A 23,132-nucleotide genomic window follows, 5' to 3' on the forward strand; every position below is an offset into this window, starting at 1 on the left:
TTGAAATGATATGGGCTCAGGTCAAAGGGTGCGTTGCGCGCAACAACAAGACCTTCAAGTTGGACGAGGTCAAGAGACTGACTGAGATTGTCATGTCTCAGATTTCGGTGCGTAACTGGGCGGACGCAGTGCGGCATGTCATTGAAACCGAAGAGCGGAAATTGTGGGAAGTGGACAACCTGACAGACGATTTAAATTTGGAAAGATTCATTATCCAAGTTAATGACGGAGAAAGTGAATCGGAAGATAGTTGTGATGAAGATCTGACAGGCATCGAACCTCTCCCATAGGATTAAAGTAAGTAAATATTTTTCCCTTGCATAAATAATGTGAGTTCTTATTGTCGCTTTTTTTTTCAGTGCTCAAGAAAGAGAAATGAATGGAGATAAACAATCTATTTTTTATGTTTCGGCTTATCTTTGTCTAGTTTCTGCTAAAACTGGCGGGACATTGTTGGACAAAGGAGAGAAACAATTCTCTGCATGTCAACAATGTTGGGCAATAGCTTGGTGGAAGGGGTAGCAAGGAAAAGAAAAGGCTTGAATTTACTGAATCGACTCTCGCTCTCTTAGTTTTACTTTGGCCCCGTCATACTGAGAGAAAAGGGAGGGAGGAGGGACCCGTTAACCCAGTTTAAGATAAATGAATTTTTTGAAGTCGAAAATATGTTCATACCTGTACTTCAAGCTTCAACAAGAACACGTATTTAATCACACTTCGAAAATTTATTTTGCTTCAATGTGTAGGGATGTCATAAAACATAGGAATACGTTTTCTTTTCATGTAACGTATTCGGGTGAAATGCGAGTGAACAACAGCATACGATGACCGCGCCATCCATGAACAGCTGACGCGGAGTGATACGTTACTCGAAGTGAGACGGTTGTTTACAGAGGGTCGGAAGGTTCGTGATTCTCAGTATACAGAATACATTGTCGTAAGCTTCCAAACATACAGTGTGTTCCATTCAAATCTCCCTAATTTCAACTAATTACTGTGACCGAAGGACGATGAATTGTGAAATAACTAACACCAAATGAAAGGCCAGATCTTCAAGTTTTGCTTTCATGATTTTAAGTTGCCCGTTTGCTCACTACGCAGCACCAAGGTCGCATAAATAAAAATGGCGACTGTTCAACAATGCACACAGGCAGCGGTGTGGTATGGTGCGACAAAATCTGTGATTGCAACGCAACAACATTTCAGAGAGTGTATGGAGGAGTTGCACCTGATGCTAAATCAATTAGGCTGTGGTTTAGTAAGTTTCTAACAACCGGCAGTGTCCTAAAACAATCTGGTTAAGCTCACCGTCCTGTGTCAGAGGAAAAGGTGGAAGAAATTCAAGCAGGGTTTCAGAGAAGCCAGAGTAAATCCATCTGCCAGGCAATTCAATGTGCCTCAAACAACTGCATCGAGTTCTGCACAAGCGGCTTCAGTTGTATCTGTGTAAAGTGCAGATTGTGCAACAATTGAAGCCAGATGATAAGCCGCGTCGCAAAGCATTTGGTATGGAAATAATGCAGCGTATTGACATGAATCCTCACATCCTTGACAACGTCTTGTTTTCAGACGAAGCAACATTTCACGTGTCTGGGATTGTCAACCGGCATAACGTACGGATCTGGGGATCTGAAAACCCACATGTGTACAGAGAACATGTACGCGATAGCCCAAAATTGAATGTTTCGTGCGGTCTAATGAAGGACAGGATCATCGGTACGTATGTTTTCAATGAAGGTACAGTAACAGGCCCTGTGTACTTGGACATGTTGGAACAGTTTGTGTACCCCCAAGTAGTTACTCTACACCCGGACATCATCTTCCAACAAGATGGGGCTCCCCCACACTGGAGTCTGATGTTCGGAGGTCCCTCAATTCGACATTTCCTAATTGTTGGATTGGACGTGATGGACCGATACGGTGGCCGTCACGTTCACCTGACCTCTCTCCGCTGGACTTCTTCCTCTCGGTTTACATCAAGGATCGTTTGTTTGCAACTCGTGAATCACATCCCAGAGTAACGAACCTGCATACGTGATACGATTGCAATAGTAACAGGGGACATGTTGGAGAGAGCATCACAAGAAGTTGAATACAGACTGGATATTGTTCGTGCTACCAATGAGGCACATGTGGAGGTGTACTAGTGTGTGGAAAATAAAATTTATGAGTTTTTCTTAAATTCTCTGAAATTTCATTGCTCTATCACTCATACTTTCTTTTCTACGATTAATTGAAATTAGGGAGATTTGAACGAAATGCCCGGTACAACATTGTTATCAAGGTTATGGCCCTGAATGTACAGAGCCAGCTAACAGCAGTGATACTATTCTTTGTACCATCCATGCCATTTTGCAAGCTTTGGCTGTCAAAGCTGTTGCACCACAGAGCTTAGTTTTACGTTTTACACAATTAAAATTCTTATAATACAATGTGTCCAACACTCATGCAAGCATATGATTTTGAACTCATTCAATCAATAACTTCATGAATGAAATTCTATAACATGCACTTTCTTTACTTTATAAACGAGTGTGATGCGAAAAAATAATAATAATAAACCTACCTTCTTTGCTTTAGCCTGTTTTGCATCCTTGTCATTGACAACAGAATCCCTCAGTTTGTTGAATTCAGCATCTTGGTCATTATTTTCGGTAAAATTCTGTAAGGATGAAATAAACAGATTGTTTATAATAAAAAAAAACAGGAGCACTTATATATCTTTTCTGACATTTGTAACATCTCAATATAAGCATATGTTTCCACATACTTGGAGAATTACAAAATTGGATCAATCTCCCACACATATAATACATCAATTGTAAGTGAAAGAGCCCAATACATACTAAAAATTACAACTGTACGAAGACAGCTGTGAGGTCAAATATATGCAATGGTAAATTCTAATAGCCACTTACTATCCGTGACAAAAATATTGAGCCCTCTGTTTGAGTGCTTGTAAAATTGTACTCCGTGGGAGGAAAAAAAAAGTCAAATATACCTCATTGGAAAGCTACAAGTGTCTGCTTTTAGACAAAAGTAAGACAAAGTAATTTTAACTCTGTTTTCTATTGAGAAAAAAATGTTTGTAAAAGTGTAGTTTTTCCTGAATTTTTTACATAAGTCGAAGTATTAGGATGAACATACCAATAATAATAATTTGAATAATAATAATGTTAATAAAAATAATGTCACTATAACATTATTATTATTATTGATTTGCTTTATTTTACTTTCCTTCTTGTGCCACTTTTGGCTAATTTGCAAAGATGAGGATGAGTGATGAATGGATACTCGCAAACATCCATGCAAAAACCGGGATTCCAACCCAGGACCAACATTATTATTACTATTAGTAGTGGTAGTATCAAAGACGTTATTATCCTCGTAAATTACGCAAAAAGGGGGTAGATGTTTGTGCTAAAGCATTTGTGTTCAAACAAACGATTTTAATTATTTTCTTAACATGTTCAATTTCACATTAATAACGGAAAACAAGCACATAAACTATTTTTGAAAGACAGAAAATGATTGATAAATGCATTACAAGTATAATTATTTTTTACACTAACATAACTTTCATGCACGTGTATGTTTCACATATATGCAACGTGGAGCGACGTGGACACTAAATTGTGTATGTATTCAAAGTTTCTTTAATAAATATTATATACAGCATATATTATTTAAATACATTACACAAACAATTCATCCATCTCTCAATAAACCAACAATAACAATTACATAAATTGTCTCTCAAATGTGCATGATCCCTTTCCTCAAAACAATTGTTCATGCATTTAAAAGAAAATCAATTAACACAAGTCTTGTTTCTCTGTTTGGTGATTTACAATGCAGTACAGCGAACAGACACAAATTGCAAGTGAAGCGAGCAAGAAAATTTTTATTTGCATAAAATTTGAATTCTGGGCAGTAATTGCCCCCCTTGAACTCATTTCCGAGCAAGGTTGGGGGTTGCGCCACTGTGTATGGGTTGAATTTGACTGGACCTACAGCTTAAATATCCATATTCAAAAATCTAATCTGACTATTACACCACAAAATGTACTTTGTAACTTTTTCCTTGAAATTATCAGTATTACTATTGCTGTTGATGAATATTTTTCTGATGGGAAAGCTGGTGTAGGGCTTAAAGTAGCGTATATGGAAGCACTTCATTGCAATCTCCCTCTTTCCCCCTGGAGCTGCATTCAACAAATTGTTCTAATAGGTTGGCCGGATGAACAAAAAAAAAAAAAAATTACAACAGGGAAATAGGTTTCCAGACAGTACTACGAAAATACATTTAAAAACAAACATTACTTACTTCACCATTGGTTTTTATGTAATCTTCGATGGCAGTTATTGCCTCTTTGAAGGTTGAAGACTTGTTTGAATTCATGAATTCCTCTTTATGGGTCAAGTAAGGTTTCAACTTTGCCTCTTCTACCCAACCACTGCAACAGAAAGACAGATTAACTCAGTACCTCATGTGAAGAAACATTATCTACACACACAAAATAAGAAAATGGAAACATCAGAAACAATATTTTAAAAATCAGCCAAATTTGTAATTATGCATTTGCTACTTGGTCAGAATTTCCTGATATAACTGGAAATGAATGATGCTGTGTGGATTAACCTTTAAATGCTGGCTGGTCCCTTATCATTTCTACAGATGAACTATTTCATTTCGGTTTTCTTTCTTATGTGCAGTCATGGACACTTCTGGGCTGTAACGATTCCATTGGAAGTTAAATGGAATTGTTATAACCCAGAAGTGTCCGTGACTGTACACTTGTATTTCAATGCAATACGAATGTTGCAAGTTTGTCGAAAACTGTTTGTTTCATAGAAAACTATTTGAATTTAAAAGGATGGACTTTCCAAGTATGAGGTTACATGGATAGAGAAAGGGGGGGGGGGGGGTGAGGTAGCTGTCTGATTTATTCTGACCGGCTTGGCAAGGACTCTCAGAGGAACTAAAATTCTAACATCACATTTTCAAACAAATGCAATTAGATTAAGTTGGGCTTGTAGGTCGTATTGATTTGCCAAATAAGTCAGACAAAAATAATAATTTTATCTTCACCATTTAAACAAACCAAACCAACCTAAATCCTCTATTAGAAGAAACTTTCCTTCAATATTTTTTTTTTCTTCTTGCACATCATTGCACATACCTGAAAACCTCCTGTCAAGAGAGAGTTTACAGGACAAAAGTCCCATCTGCTAAGAGACAAGTCAGAAATGCTACACAAAACCAAAAATTTCTCTCTTCACTCAAGATTCCTACTCTCCCTCAATTGGTAAATTTACATATTAAAACAATTTCTTAACTTCAATTTTAAAGCAAAAATAAATGAAAAATTAAGTGGTGCTAGGAAGTGTATTACAAACCTTCCTTCAAGACAGGATTTGGAAGAAATCCCATCGAAAGCAGGTAAAAGAAGAAACTGGCCAGTTTTGGTCATGTAACGAATTTAACAATTTGTAGAGATTTAATATTTAGAATATATCTGACAGACAGTGGGGGTGGTGAAGCTTCAGGACAGGATAGATCAGGCACAGATGAGATGGTTCGGACACATGAATGGATGCAGAAAGACAACCAGTAAGAGCTTACAATGCACAAGGAGTGGGAATAAGGCCAAGGGGGAGACCAAGATGTCGGTGGAAAGGACAGATAGCGGAAAGTGTTAGAAGAGGACAAGATTGGAAAACCATGGAAAGAGAGGAGTGGTGGAAGACCAGGAAAAAAATGTAGAGGCTTGACTTCTATACCGACCCAGCCAGAGGCAGGAAATGGCAAAGGATGGTGATGAATATATCAAAAAGTTTCAGGAGTGCAAAAAACATATAACTTCAATGTCGGAGTCATGATTTACCTAAATGTCCAAAATATAGTCACTTTTCACATGTTTTCATAAATACTGTAATCATTTCCGTGTTCTCCAACACATCACAAGACATGCACATTCCTCTGCAGTTGGGAAATACAATTGAAGGAGAGTTTGTTTCAAGTCCACTTTATACACAGAAAGGCTAATCGGGACTAGACCTGAATCACTATATGCCTCCATCGGGTATCGAACCTGGGATCCATTGATGACCCTACCAATGTGCCATTGGGGAGACACAACTGAAGGAGATTGCATTTCAAAAGGCAGGAAAATCAGAAATGGGAGAGATGAGAATGTGTTAACATGGACCTCTTGTATGAGCCGATTCATAACCAAATCATAGAAATGCATTTACTTAATAACAATCAACATGAAGATAACGGTTTCCTATGTTTAATGTTTCTCCAAAAGTTTAATATGAGTGCTAGGAAGTGCAGGGTTGCTAGGATTTTTTGATAATAAAATTCCCTGACATTTCCAGTCCAAAAATGAAATTTTTCCAGACATGTTTATCATGATTTTTTATTTTGAACCTTGTGTTTTTCAATTAAATATATAATCCGTTAATTATTATGCATATTCACTTTCACAATTTCTATTTTAGCAAATTTCATTCTACACATACAAGAACACATGAAAATTTGAAGATTAAAATGTAAAAATTACAATCGGCATGAAATGCATCTATCCCTCAGGTTAAGGTAACAGAGGTACATTATTTCATCACAGATCACTACAATAAAAAAAAACAGCAAAAGTTCATAAACCATACACAATTTTTTTATTTTCTGGCAGATTTATAGTGTCGTAGAAAATGCTGTTTTCTTTGCTTACATTTATAAGTACACAGCTTCTGGAGAATTTCTTGTTCCATATAGGAATTCTATAGGAAATTCCAACAAGACCAAGATCTATATAATAATAGATGATAACCTCATCTTCACCAACCTTTCCGATAATTATGACCATATTGTCAATCTACTTTAGTTATCAATCAGATATCTGGACTACAAGTTTTACTTAGATATTCTTTCTAATATCTAGTATTATAAAAGTGAAATTTTTTTACAAGAATTCGAAGGAAAGAAACTAGTTTCTAAACTTTTTTTGGGGGGGTGGAGGGAGTGGAATCGTAAGAATCAAATCCAGAAGTGAAAGTGAACTGCTTGTTCATTTTGCAACTTTTTTTCTTGCAGACTCCAAAATGCACATAAATTCCAGACGATCTGCAAAATTCCCTGACATTTCAGTTTTCCAGATTTTCCAGACATGTAGCAACCCTGAAGTGCTTTCAAACACTGGAAACGGCTGAGGGGGTAGCTTCGAAGCTTGGAGAAACTAATTAGCACAGTTAAAGCTTCTGACTGTATTAGTTACCAGATAAATTATCAATTGAAATGTAGCCTGTGTGAGCATGCAAGACTGGAAAGGGGGTTCATGCCCGAGACAAGATGTTACATGATCAGGTGTTTAAAGCATCTGGGGGACTTAATTTTCATGCTTAAGGGGAAGAGTGACAGTTTCACACCAGATGAGCATTAATTTCAATATCGTCAGAATGGGCAATGCTATTAAAAAACATCAGCTGGACAAGAGAGTATGAATTTCTCTCCATGTTGCAAGTGGAACCGGTTTATTAAGATGATTATTAAGCTAGACACGATGTTTGAACAAGTATTAGCAGAATCTCATGTATTCCTTATGGGAAATCAATCAACTTCAAGTTATGGCTAATCAAATTAGTTTTGACTTTTCGGATGACCAAGAAATTGTTCATGGCCGTTTTTCGTCCATGTACTTTTTTACACCATTGCATTTTGACATTCTCGAGAGAACAAATAAAATAAAGCTTAATGCATATCTCCTTGGCCCCTAACAGCCATCCTGGCAGTGATGTCATACCTGATGCAGATAAAAGAGCTAAATTTCACATTAAATGGAGCTCAAGTTGTCTTTCAAGGAGCTAGATTTACGAAGGCTGGACAAAATGCCTCCTAGGGTAAATGTAGGTTTCAAAGAAGGGGGGGGGGTGCTGTTATTAGCCTTAAATTTTAAGTGATGACAATTTATTCTTAGTTTTGACAGTGTAGATATGCCGGCATCACCCATATAAATAATCCACTGATGGTTGTATGAAATCGAAATAAAGTATTCCTGGATAAAAATATCATGTCATCTTCACGTTAGCCATGGCGCTATATAAAAGTAGCTTGGGAGGTAAAGTGATGCAGCCAATGTAACAATATCACTTCAGGTACAAAATGTATACTCATGGCAAAGTTGGATTGTGCAGGCCGGAGCCAGTAATGGCATCATAGTGAGGCAAGGGGGGCAGGCACCCCAGTTCACAGCCAAACAAGTGCACGAAAGAGCCAGATCTGGCTCCGAAATAGATAAGTTGGCAAAAGTGCTCTGTAGCTGCTGCGGTGGAAAGAACCTTGCGGAAACCCATCCTACATGCCCTTAAGAGCTCCAAACCTGACCAGTCTAACAGAACAACGAAAGCATTTAGTGACGAATTACCTCTTCGCAGCCCTGCACATGAAATAGGTAGCAGCAGCAGTCTGTAAATGAATGGCTGATTGCCAAGAATCATACTGGAGTATATGGAAGGGGAAAATCATTCTCCAGAAAACTAAGTAAGTAATCACTAAGAGACTGAAGTATGTGTTAACAGACATAATAATAAATCGAACCGTGCAAAAAATGCCTGTGCACCACGATAAAATTTAACAATCGGAACTTGGCCCAACATGAAAAACTTGACACTCCCACTTACTTTAGCAAAACAAATCACGTGACTTTTCCACATTAACCCATCAGGTCCCAGTGATCTCATATGAGATCACCTAACAAAACTGACGTTTTAGTAAATATTTTGCAATATTTTTTTATAAATGCTCTTTCATATCTTTTTCAAAGGTCCATGAATTGTGTATAATGTAAATATAATTTACTAGTTTCTACTAAGACAATGATTTTTAGTGTTCAAAAATTTAATTCTATTGAGTTTCACAGAAGGGTTACCGAGAATTTTTGTTATTCATTGTTAATGTGGTATACTGACGTATTTCTGCTTTTATTTTATCATCAGTAGTTTGAAGTATATATAAAGCAATTTTGGTCATTCTATATTAAAAACATCCTAGATATTTCCTCGCCAAGAAAACGGTGATCTCATATGAGATCACTGGGACTTCGACATTTCGGAACTGGCAACAATGATGTTTGGTTTATGATACTCCGCAGTTGTTTTCGTCGAACGATTAGCAACACGTACTGCTGCGTTTATGTACACAGCCAGCTGTTGCATTTATTGTTGGTGATTGTTCGAAGAACAATGTCGTGTTTTTTGCACATACAAGCATGTACAATTGACGAAATAAGGGCTATCCTAAGTGATCTTAGTGAAAAACGAATCAGTTAGTGATACCGAAGTTGTCGTTCTTCCGCCGGACAAAGTAGATTGTCTTACTGATGAAGATGAAGGTGACGATGATGAGATTGGTGCAGCTAATGTCAGTGAGGTGCCAGGGCCACTAGAAGTGTGTTATACCCATTCTGTTAACAGAGATCATGCTGGTACGTGCAATGAAGAAGAGGAAGTCAATGAAGATGGTTCTAATGCAGTTTTAGGGGATCCAGTTCAATAATTATACCTAGATGGCTCAACTGTTGAAAATGACGCAGTGCAAGTGAAGAAGAGGAAATGCGTTGACACCCTAACCTGTGCGAAGTGGAGGAAGTGCAGCCCCAATTATAATGATTTGCCACGTAAATCTGATATTGCATCACAGAAGGAGGCTGCATTAGTATCTCAGTGTAAGAATTTGTCTCCTGTAGAAATGTTTGAACTTTTTTTTTCTCCTGACTTGTTTGATCATATCGTACGTGAGACTGTCAAATATGCAACAACGTTTAAAAATGATACCGGTTTTGAGTGTAGTGTAGAAGAAATGAATGTCTTCTTTGGCATTTTGTTATTTACAGGCTACCATAAGCTCCCAAACTTGAAACATTATTGGAGTGAGAAAGAAGACTTAGGCATTCCGTTGATTAGGGAAAGCATGACTCATAATCGTTTTCAGAAATTGAAATCTGTTGTGCACTTCAATGATAACAGCAAACTAAGTGAAGAGACAAATAAAAGAAATGATGACAGACTGACAAATCAAAAAACTGTTGACAAATCTTTTAAAATACGTCCCCTGCAAGACATACTGAACCAAAATTTCATGCAGTTCGGTGTCTTTCAGGCTAAATTGTCCATAGACGAAATGATTATAAAATATTTTGGGCACAACACGCTGAACCAATTTATAAAAGGAAAACCTGTGCGTTTTGGATACAAATTGTGGGCAATATGTGGTTCAAATGGGTACTGCTATAACTTTGAACTTTACCAAGGACGAAGAGAGAATTATGATAAAACTCCTCTTGGACCAAGTGTTGTGGAGTCACTCTTGCTTACTACCATTGATGAACCAGAAGGGTATGAAGTCTATTTTGATAATTTCTTTACAACATTTCCACTTCTGATTGAGTTAAAAGAAATAGGATTCCGAGCAAGTGGTACAGTTAGGGAGCAACAGATGCACAAGTGCCCAATTACAAATGTTAAGGATATGAAGAAGATGAAACGTGGGGATTTTGATTATCGTTTCGACAAGAACAATGACATTTTGGTTGTCAGGTGGAATGACAACAGTCCAGTTACTGTTGCCACAAACTTTGATACAGTGGAACCACTTGGTAATGTAGTTCGATATTCCAGGAAAGAGAAGCAAAGGATTACTGTGCGCCAGCCAAAACTAATCCGGAGTTACAACAAGGGAATGGGAGGGGTGGACCTCCATGACTGGTTGTGTGCAAAACATGCAGTAAGTGTTCGAGGGAAAAAAATGGTACTGGCCTCTTGTGATTAGAGCTCTGGATATGGCAGTGGTAAACAGCTGGCTTATATATAGAACTGTTAACAAAAAAGAAATTTCGCTTTTGGAATTTCGCAGGCAAGTGACATTGGCTCTTATAAAGCAACACCGCCCAATCGCTCTGTCATCAAGAGTCACTTCCAGGCTGGTTTCTCTAGCAGAAATACGCTTCGACAAGAAGGACCATTTGCTGACGAGAAGAGATCAACAACGACAATGCCAGAGGCAAGGTTGTTCTGGACGACCTCGTACTTATTGCATGAAGTGTAATGTTACCCTATGCGTGGAATGCAATGTGCCATATCATACCAAGTTGTAGACGTTTCAGTGAAGCTGGAAAATTTCTTTGATATTATTTCTAAAATGAATCTAATGTGTTAATTTACTTTGTCATAGATATACTGTATTGTATGACTTGTATTATTTTAAGACTTCAAATTACATCAAATATTGGGTAGATGAGGTATGAAAAATAACATTATAATATTCTTTTGTTACTATTTCAATTATTAATACCATAAATGTGCTACTAATTTGAATAAAATAAAAACAATAAAATTCTAAAATGCATAAAATAAAATTAATCTAAGTTGTCCTTTTGTAACAGCGCGCATACTCACACACACGCGCGAACGCACGCACACACACACCCCTACACGTGCGCACACACATACCCACACACTGTATATTATGCATAAAAATAAAATGTCAATATATATATATTGTGTTACATTTTCTATTTCTCATGTTTAACTTTAACCCCCGAAGTCCCAGTGATCTCATATGAGATCACCTACTCCCTAGGGAATAACGCATGGCAAACAAAAAATTTTGATTAGGTAGCTCATATTCCATCTTCAGAAGTATATATACGAAAATAAATTAAAATCCAAGCAAAAAAAGTTCTCTGGGACTTCATGGGTTAAATACTAATCTTAAGAGTTTTGCGTTTAGCACCATGCCCGTAGTGTCTAAGAAGTTGTGCTTTGGGCTCCGCCTAACGGACGTACACATGTTCGAGTCTCCTGGGAGGGAAGTGTAACAATTTTTCTCTTGATTTCGTCATGTGTATTGGACCGGTAGCCGTCCACCATCGTGAGGAAATTGTGGAGCTGCGAATGAATAGCGCAATCTGGCCATAGAAACCTACTACAATGACTCGGGGTTCATCGCACCGACCACACGTCATCCTTTAGATGATCTCCCACATCAGCAAGTGGGAGTGAGGCAGGCCGCCAGTCAGTAGGTAGGCCCTATCCCTCACAGGCTGTTGTACCAAGGGTTATTATTTAATATTAAAGAGTTCAGCATGGAGTACGGTAGCTCAGTTGTTAGAGCATCAGATCTGGGTTCGAGTCCCAGGACAGGTGATATGGACCAGGAAATTTTCCAGTTGTTTCCCAGCTTCTGAGTGGCTCTGAGGCCACCCAGCCTTGTATCAATCAGTACCTGGGGGCAACAGAGAAAAGGCTGCCAGGAATGATGCTGATCACACCATCCATTCCAACTATGGCCGAGAGCAAGAATATCACCCCATATGCCTTCATGGCATGTGTGCACATGCACAGATGTGCCTTTATCTAAGAGTCAGCTGCATGTGTTATTCAATGCACTGTTGAACATAAGCAATTTATATACATTATCAGGAAGCTACTTCTGACAAGTACAAATCCCCTTAATATGTAACAACTTTTTCACTCAAGCTGCTTCGTTATCCCCAGATTCAAAGGAATCTCTTGCTTTTTTTAAAATGGAGGTTCCAGGTCAGCAGGAAGCCTACATGAGTATATTCGACCTGAAATATTCTTCTGAAACTGAACAAAAATAATCAATTTTTGGAACTGATGGTGAGTAGTGACGAAAAGGTTGGAGAAAACTATCATTGGTTCAAGCAGGTGAACCACTAAAATACACTTCCAAGCTAAACATTCATTCACAGATCATGTTCTGTGTCATGTAGGATTCTCTCCGATGAGCTGCTCCCCAAAAATTAGACAATCAATTTGAACGTGTACTGTGGCCAGTTGTAGAATTGCCATCAAAACATCCAGCAGAAGAGACCAGGGCTTGTGGATAAGAAGGGTGCTGTGTTCCACTAAGACAATGCAAGACCACATGCTTCTTTGGTCACTTATAGAAAATTGAACAAGTTAAGTTGGAACATCTAATCACACTCACCATATTCACCGGATAGTGCACCATCCAACTTTAACTTGTTCCGGTCTTTACAGAACTCTTTGAATGGAAAACATTCCTTGACTCCGAACCCTGACTTCTTTGCCTCCAAGCCAGCAAAATTGTACGGTAAGGGTATTTTGAAGTTCATAAGAATGGACCGAGATCATCGAGAAGAGTGGGCAATACTTTGCGGATTATCGATTTTTATACAATATTGGTTCTCTTTTGTACTATGAAAATGCTCGCAACTTTCCAGACAACCCTACATTTGTACACTGAACCATTACCATAAAGGATGTAAACAGTCATCACGTGTGTTTACAACATGCTAGTTTGATAAAAATATGGCAATAGGCATGATCTCACATAATGAATTGTGGGGGAAGATTCAAATTGAATACCATCCAATGAAGTGTATATTATCATCAACCCACTGTGAGGCACATGGCGTGTAGGTGTCCTTCATCAATATTATATGCTTGGTGTACAGTTGTCCTCCCTCTCAACGAAATACTTAACAAGAAAAATATCAATGCATCGAAACACAGAGCACACAGCAGATGTTATGTGGAAGTGGGTTTGTGAGGAAGAGGAAGACACGTAGCTACGTATTAGTGTCGAAAGTGACCATGGAACTGCTTTGGTGTTACATATTTTGGCATGTGGAGGACAACTGTGCACCAAAGTAACGTCATTTTCAAAGAGCAGCAGAAGTTTGTAGCTGATCTGAGGAGGACTAAGAAAGAACATTTTGCATGAATGATCACTACAATTCACAGTGTATTTCATATATTATAAAGACAGTTAAACGGTTTGAGGACAGGTGTAACATGCAGAAAATGATGCATGTAATTGAGGGTTAAAAAAGTTAATAGATGGATTTTTGTGATAAGATATTTTTATATCTTTACTTTGAATGATTTGGTTCAAATTTACTTCACATTTCAGGCACTTTTGGCTAATCGCGAAGATGAGGATGAAGGATAAGATGAAACTGATGAAAGGACACTCACAAAGAACACCCACGCCCCAGGCTGGGATTTTAACCTAGGACGTTTGACATCACTGTGTGCTCTGCCATGGAGTAAAATAAAGCAATTCAATCAATCAATCAACCATCTCTTGGGGGAGTGTGATGCTTTCTGATGTCCCCAATTCTGCATGGGTGTAGTAGCTAGGTGCCTGGACGATCTGATACTACTGTTGTTCAAGATAGACTACTTTGTTGGGTTAACAGTTTCATACATCGGAGACACATTTCTTCATTTTTACAGAAGGAACTACTTACAGAAATGAGTTTCTTTAAGGTTTTCAACATTAGTCTAGGTATTTTCTTTCATCGTGGTATCTATTTGACCGGGAAATCATGTCAGTGTTTCCAAGCCCCCCCTTTTTTTAACTATGCTTGCCTAACCTAACCAAACCTAACCTTATCGGAATGGTTCGTGGCGCTATCCGTCAGCTACCCGTGCATAATGTACAATTTGCACATGTGACGAACACGATAGTAGGTATTTTTCGTTAAAGAAGGTTGGAAACACTGATATTCGAAAACAAAAGAAGCGATATCGAACCGTTACGTGTGTTCGATAGCACTTAGAAAAATGTGTTATTTTGGTAGAAAAAGTGTTTGTTTTGGTGTAAAAAGCATAATGGCACCTTGAACTATGTTCCGCAATACACAATTGGTAAGTACGAACCATGCGAAACACAAAATATCAGATTTTAATGTGTCTCCGATCTATGAAACTGGTACCCTTTGTTGATAGTGGCAAAATCAGAGAATAATATTTGTAACAGACAATATATAATCGATTATAATAATGTACTTTTTGTCTCGAATGGAAGATGTCCTTGTTCTTTTATTTACATAATTTGGCAACCCTACATATATATATATAACAAATATTTATTAATTCTTCCTTCAACAAATATTATTTCAAGTTGGCAGCACTGCTGTGGATGAATGTGTAATAATTACGTTATTTGTGTCTGTATTTAACCTCAATTACTCTTGAAATTTATTTGAAGAAGCTGTAGTTTAAAATATATTACATAAATTCATCATATCAGATTGAAATATTAATCAATCATCGAAGAAGCTGTAGTTTCAAATACATTAAATAAATTCATCATATCAGATTGAAATATTAATCAATCATCGAAGAAGCTGTAGTTTCAAATACATTAAATAAATTCATCATATCAGATTGAAATATTAATCAATCATCGAAGAAGATGTAGTTTCAAATACATTAAATAAATTCATCATATCAGATTGAAATATTAATCAATCATCAACATTGCATCAAAAACACAAATAAGATAAAATCATTCAGATTAATTCCACAAACTGATCCATATCTTGGAAATGTATTAATTTACGAGACGCAAAACCTAGTCATGTAATTCGAAACTGTCAAGCATTTCAACAACCATGTGACAAATATGGCAGGGCTTTGTTCTTGCATAACATTTAATATATTCTGCTTTTGCATTTAGTTTACTATATTTTATGTTCCGATTTCACTCTCCAGCTTGATTGCAAGGAGAATTGGTGTTGACATGTAAACATCACGTCAATTTTGCTTTCCCTACGTCCCTCGCGTTCAATCGTCATAAAACCATCTTATATTCCATTGGTCTCTCCAAATTTAGCATGCAACAAGTTATTCGATAACACTTCAAAAGTTAATGCTAATATCATTGCATGTACTTGACATTAATTTAATCAGTTTGATACAATACGTTCGACGTTAATTTAATCAGTTAATTATCCAAAAATCCAGATGCCTTCCACAAATTCTCACTACTTCGGCGACCACCAACAGACAAGCACGCGGGAATTAGGGGGACTACCACAGTTGCCAACCTCTCGATAAGAAAAGAGCTGGCTGATAGCTCTTGCATGGTGGAATAATGTGCCAGGCAGCTAGAGCGAAAGAGTCCATTATATTGCGCAAGGTGGAGGCAGTGACGCCGCCAAAAAACAATTTGTGGGGAGGTAGGCCCGTGTACCCAGAATTTTTTTTGAGGGGTGGGATCCGAAAATTGGAACAAAGAGAAGATCCGAAATACTGTTGAATTGATTGAGTTACGTTGTTTTACGTCGCTTTTGTTCCACTTTTGGCTAATCGCGACTATGAGGATAAGTAATATGATAAAACGGATGAATGAACACTCACAAGGGACATCAATGCCCAGACTGGGATTCGAATGATGGGACCCATGACGTCGTAGCGCGCTGTAATAACCACTTCGCCACGGTGATCGGTGAAATGCTGCTTGAGTATTGTGACTATCAATGTTATAGTACTTGTATTGCATTCATTTATGCAAGGACGAAATCAAAATTCTTGTACAATCAGAAAAATCGTCAATGTTATTTTCGTGGTTTCTTTTTGGTATAGTTCGAGGGGAGGCGTGCATGCTCCCTGGGCACGGGCCTGAGTGGACGGGTTTATTTTCTGGGGGGTACGCTACGAATATACGAATATTTATGTACAAATATGACCTTCCTGTCACTATACTCTGTCCCGGCTATCTCGGGAGAAAACGAACGAAAACAAGTCTGCGACGCGAGACGGCTCCACCAATGAGCACATAGGAGGGAACGGGACTGCTTGGAGAGGGGGCGACTGCAGTTACCAGCCTTCAGTGCAGCGTGTACTGCTTCCCACTCGATTTCCCCTCCTTCTTTGCCGTTATGTGTCTTGCTGCAGATATAGCCGGAACAGAGTATAATGCACAAGCTTATATGCGTAACTGGGGGGGGGGGGGTCAAGGGGGCACTCGCCAAGTCAAAACCTTCAAATTAAAATTGATTAGTACATCCCGGCAAATGGAATCTTGCAGGCCCACGAGGCTCTGGCGCCTGGACCCACGGCCAGTATAATCCTCTGTGGGGCTTACGTTGTGTGCTGTCCACATGTGTTTGTGATTAGTCCCTTCATCTATACCATCTTATCACCATTTACCCTTATTTTCGCAATTAGCCAAAAGTGAATGGTGATAAGATGAAGGGATAAACACATATGGACAGTACACAAGCCGCGTAGAGGATTATATTGGCCATGGATTCAGACGCCAGAGCCTCGCTAGTCTGCAAACATGCAGTCCAGGGCATACTACGTGGAAGTGAGGTTGACATTTGGGCGCCTGTAGAAAAGTCTACTCTTACACCCCTAATCAAATCAATCAATCATTAAGATTGTGGACATAAAAATTATTTGGCACCCAACAACCTCCTTTTAATTTTAAGCTTGCAACCGAACAAAGACGGAACACACACAGTGCTAATATTAGAACGAATAAGCAAGGGTTGGCATCGCTGATACAGTGTTGCAAGGTGGCCATGCATTCAGAAAAAATGTTTATTCATTCACTGCCTATTCAAATGAACAACATTGATGAAAGAGCTGTGTTGTCATTACTCATTCTATTCTCTTATACTGATATCAAATTCACCTTCCCTCCGCCCCCTCTGAAATAATACGTATCTTGAACTTCTGTGTTGCGCAATACGCGGGAATGCTTTGTGTAACGCTGCTGCTTGCAGGGCAACGAGTATTGCTAACTACCCTATTTTTGGCTCCAAAACTGGCTGCTTTTCCCTTACAAGTTCACAACTGGTTTATATTGAAGAGGAGCAATTACCAGTTGTTGGCTCAAAAGTGGCGGACGGGCGGACGACCCTAGGCAGCTCTCTTCTTCCTAAGAAAAATGAAAACGTGAACTTACAATTACCCCGAAATACGCGTTTTACAGGTGACGCGTCCCTCGCCCTTCCACTAACAGAAACCAATGCTCCAAATACAGAATCTTCTACCAGGCAAATTAAGTATGGTAACGTTCCATACCCTGTCCCAGCTAACTGTGGAGCAAGGCCGCGAATAGCGTCAGAGAAGCGCGGGGAATCTATAACTTCACAAGTTTAAAAACAAGACGCTGCAATCCATTGTTTGCGCACCTGAAACATTTCCCCACTCCATTGTCTGCGGCGACTTTGGTTTGCAGTGTTGCAGCCTGGAGGGAGCGGAATTGTCTGAGAATTTTCAACGAAATTTGAATGTGAAAGGCATGAATTAGTATCCCATCACCTACGTACCTATTGATTACGCTAAATTCTAAATACATTTTGATAGTTTCCCTTTAAACCTTAAATGAATTAAGTTATATTAATGATATTTCTTACCAGCATAAGAAATGTATGAAATAAAACGATAGAAAAATGAAAAATATATAAAGGATAGAACTGAGCTCATCTTCTAAATGTTTTCCAGTTCTCCTTCTTCAGTTTCACTCTCCCACTCATCCGAGTCTGTGTCTACCGATGAATCTGTGTCAGTGTCTGAATCGGCTTCACCAAGTCTAATTATCAGTTCATCTACACGCTCGTCCATAAGTGCATCTCTTTCAAAGTAAGAATCTTGCAGCCAAGAGTAAAGAGCATGAACATTTCAATGCTTTAGAAAAGAACACAGGCAAGCGTGTTATCAGATTGCCTTCTCGTAGTGATTGTTGTACGATAAACGAATGAACCACCACCCCACTCAGTCGGTTTAAAAAAACAAAACAAAAAACAGGCCACTGCTCGATGTCGCATTCAGAAAATGAAGTCATTCGCCCTGTAGTTTCTCTTCGTTATAAACCTTAACGCACGTGTGTAATACTACAGTTTACGATCGGCGCACCGCACGCATTTTTAAAGGTCGGATTAAATAAAATGAACCACTGATATAATAGGAGCCTACATGCGCCGTCACGCTAAACAGTGAAAATCGTTTGTCATATTTATTTTAGCTTAATTTTGCTGAGTTGGCACCAATGGTATTCTCAACGCCAGACCAGTGAGTAGAAGAGTGGTGGGGAGGATGACGTAATAGGAAGTGTTCGGCAGCGATCTGCGCATATCGGGACTTGACTTGTCAGGCTATAGTGGCCAGAGCTAAGCATTGCACGCTGCTCGAAAGCTGGTAACGGCAGTCGCATTCCCCCTCCACTCAGTACCGCTCCCTCTCGCTTGTTCATTGGTGGAGCCGTCTCGCGTCACTACTTGAGCTGACTTGTTTTCGTTCGCCTGCTCCAGAGATACTTTGGACAGAGTGTACTGTCTACCGGTATTTCTATCCAATCAACAGTTTCCTTCCTTCGTATATAATGAGGGCGTAGAGAGAATCCTGAGAAGGGGGAGGGGCTGAAAAAAACATTGGATTCTCAACAATTATTACTTTACAGTAACACATTTGGCACTACAGTAGTGCACATTTAGTTTTATATGTAGGTATGATGATTTCTGAAAACGCTTGGTTGGTGTGCCAAAAGTGTTGATAAGACCTTATAACCTCCCAATTGCATCAAACACAGATCGACGAGTATGCCAAAGAACGGGGAAAATAGAATACAGACAAGATAAATGGCGAGGAAGAGCGCTACCTTGGGTCAGTTATGTGTGTGTGTGTGTCAATGACAGACTATTACAGGAATGGATATATATATGGGTTATGATGAAAAGCAAGAAGAAAGCACAAAGATGATAAAAGAGAAATCGCCGCATGAACACACAAAAATGGCCAAAATATAGCACTCGTTAGTAAAACAAATCTCCCACTACGAAATTTCTGGACACACTGCAATATTTGCTTCTCAAAATAAGAATCAACGGCGTTAAGCGTTAGATCAGGAGAACATGGAGGCCGTTTCAGCATATATGTCCATGTGGAAATTTCACATTTAGAAATTCTCAAAATAATAATAATAAAGGCACGCTGCAGAACAAAATTTGGAGAACTGCGTGCGGAGATACAGATATTCGCCACAGTCTGAGTTAGTAGAGACTACTTGACACAGGTGCGCATGCGCTAGTTGGACGAGCCCAGTGGCAAAATAGGGGTGGATGGAAAGATTTGATAAAACAACATTGAAGTTTCACACATGGTAACGTCGCCAGCAAACTACATAATAGGGGTTGTTGCGAGTTATAAAAGCTATCGCAAATCGAAAAAGAATGCATACATGGCTTATTCTATAATAAATGAATTCCCTACAAGAGTAACGCTGCTCCTTTTTCTTGTATTAACTCACACTTTTTTTTAAAACTGTGTCTTCTAAGTTCTCTCTGGTGTAGGGGTAAAGGGGAAAGGCTGGTCCATTTGAGGATTTTAGGGGTAGCAGGAAGCCTTCCGCTGCGGTAAGTGTGCTTGTGGAAGTGCGTGGTTGTTGATTTGTGTCATGGCCGCGTGCACCAACGCCGATTATTTCGAAGTTCAGATGAACGAGATCAATTTTAATCCACTCTAAATGAACTTGGTTTAAAGATTTGCATTGCACCAACGAAAAACGACGTTCAGGAGATTCCGTTCAACTGATCCGAGATTAATTTGTAAGGCTATACCTGATTGGTTGGCTAAAACAAATGACAATCAAGAACCCCATAGAGTAATGTGTTATATTATAGTATCAACATGTAGGAGAAGATAATTCGGGCTGCAAACTTCTCTGAATTTGAGAGATGTACTAATCAACCTAGTCAATATTTACAAGGATGTAGTGGAGTGTAAAAAAATAATAATATTAAAAAAGAACTGACGGTACAACACAAAAGGAGGAGAAAACATGGAACCTTCTTCTATGGGACTTTAATGCCTTACGAAATGCATTCGATTTTGAGAGAACAGCGTATTTACGCTGAACCTCACCCGCTCAATATAGATATATTATTATTATTTCTATTAGGTATTACTGTACTGTGGTAAGTATTTGAATTTTTCATTTCTTAATTCTTATATATTTATATTGTCGTGTCGTGTAAATAGCCAGTAACATGTATTTTCGTAAGTTTATACAATCATATTTCCAACACCATGTAGAAATATTGTAAACATTGCTCTGTTCTAATTTACCTTGCACGTAATATATGACATTTATATATGTTTTGTGTTCTGGGATGGAAACTACAGTATTTAGAAACATTACGACTTTGCACCACAGAACCACAAATTATTATTATTATTTTGGCAGTTTTTAGTTTACATAGTTCTCGAATTATCACCATTGTACATCCAACATCTCTAGCGTTTGCACGCCCTCGATATCACTTTTCGCTCTTTTTATATTAAAAAAACTGCCTGCAGTCGAAGCGTCAGAATCGTGAACCAGGATCACACACCAAAACGGTCGCGAATGGCCGATCAGAAGATAAACTCGTTTTGATGTTCCTAGATCGCGATCAAGTGTTGAACCGTCTTCGTGCAATGGAATTTTCCAGTGATCCTTTCCCGATCCAAGTTTAAAATTTGATCTTCGTTCGTGCACACGGCCATCAGTCACACAAGCACGAAGCGTATGACTGCAGCTACAGGTTGTTCCTTTTATGCAGGGTACAGAATATTTGTGTATTGCTTATCCTGTACATATTTTAGCCTGTATTTCACAGAAGTTCAAAGAAAATATACGGCAACGACTTGCGTCGCTGCACCTGTTGTAACATCGCCAGCATGCGTTTCTGTCTCAGGGTGTACTTCCCCAACCCTAATAGTGGAGTCGCCTTTCGCTATGTCACTTCACTTCAGTCGATGATCTTCTCGTGAGTGGTCAGCTGTACCTGCCTTCCCCTTCTGCGTGTAGATTCCACTTCTCGAGCTAGCCTCGTCTTCCGCGGTCGAGGTTTTAGCGAATCGACCAACACACAGGCCCAGATTTCCCAATAGGCCCGGGCCTAGAACAGCACTTTGGTAGGGGCGGCACGATTGTTTGTTTTAAATTTATAAGGAGTACCTAATTCTCGGATTGCCTCTTTTTTTCTCCGGACACACGAATGGAATGACAATGTAGTTGTATTGTAAATTAAGTTAACGAAGAATATTTAAGAGAGAAAGGCTAGCAGGGCTCGGAACTAGTTTACTAATTTGTTGTTTTAATTACCGACGTTGTTCGTTTCGATGTACAGTATTGTGCTGAGTCGGGTCGGCGATTGCGGCAAGAACGTGGAGCCTGCCGCTTGCTTTTGAAAGACAACACCGGTTTGGATGTTCCAGGAACGCCGTTCCTTGGTACTACCGGCATTGGCCGCATATCAAAAGCATGTGATTCGCGTTGAATTGTTGAGAATTAAACTGTCGGCGCAAGCACTATTAAAGGGGTTTCGCATTGTACTATTCTGTTAGTTGCTCGAGAATATTATTCAAGAAGTAGGTGCTGTGTCGCATCTCGCGTGTGCCAAGTGTCCGACGTGCGTTTGTTGGGGTAAGTTTAAAACGTTATTACGTTTTAAAACGTCAGTAAATAAAGTATAAATAAAAGTCTTCTCTGCAAAACAAGGTAAATGTAAATGTTAAAATGTAATATATAATTTATGTCATATCGCTTTGTTATATTTTTTGTATGTAACTATCATTTAATTAGTACTGCATGCCGTTAATAGTAAAAATAGTAATACAGAAAATAATGATTTTTTTTCATTCTTGATAAACGGTATGGGGGGGCGGGAGAGCTTGTTTGGCCTAGGGGCGGCAAAGAGGTAAATCCGGCCCTGCATACGCATACCGGAACAGTTATAATTAACTGTGATTGGTTAATTGGGGTGGCTACGTATGGAAGAGAGACGAACGCTGCACACTCTGATTTTACTTTACGAAGTTCTCAACCTCAAGTCACCTTCCTATCTCCTCTCTCGCTTCCAATTTCTTCACGAATTTCACGATCGCGGCACCAGATCACGAAGCTCATCTCTCTCTATCCCCGTCCACAGATCAAACCTCTTCTCCAACTCTTTCTCCGTATCAGCTGTGGATTCAGTTACCAGAAAGCACTAGAACAGTAAGCTCCGTCGCTTCCTTTAGCAGACGGGTTCACCACTCTCTTCAGAGTAGTCGTTAGATCTTCCCCGGTCAAGCAGACTAAAGGGCATATGCAAGTGCATGGAATTCTTAAAATACCTTGTAATTACTTATATACAATTTTAAATTTTGCATCCCATATGTCTGTGTGTGTGTCGACCTATGTGAAATGACAATGTACTTTGTGTTTAATATAATAATGTATAATTTTATATGTATGGTTGAGTGGAAGAAAAGGCTTTGTACGGCCTTAACTCTGCCATTTAAAACAAGGAGTTAATAAA

At 38.8% G+C, this 23,132-nt stretch overlaps 1 protein-coding gene across 1 annotated transcript in view; it reads right to left on the reverse strand.

Moving 5' to 3' along the window:
• Positions 1-23,132, reverse strand: part of Ndf (Nucleosome-destabilizing factor) — a 185,856-nt gene that overhangs the window by 118,789 nt on the left and 43,935 nt on the right. The window contains exons 4-5 of the mRNA XM_083123641.1: positions 4,328-4,457; positions 2,567-2,662 (exon numbers count right to left, since the gene is read on the reverse strand). Of these exons, the coding sequence (XP_082979767.1) occupies positions 2,567-2,662; positions 4,328-4,457 (226 nt within the window). The remainder of the gene's footprint in view (positions 1-2,566; positions 2,663-4,327; positions 4,458-23,132) is intronic.

Source organism: Lepisma saccharinum, chromosome 6 (genome assembly GCF_977018435.1).
Source record: "Lepisma saccharinum chromosome 6, izLepSacc3.1, whole genome shotgun sequence".
In the NCBI taxonomy this organism is placed as follows: Eukaryota; Metazoa; Arthropoda; class Insecta; order Zygentoma; family Lepismatidae; genus Lepisma; species Lepisma saccharinum.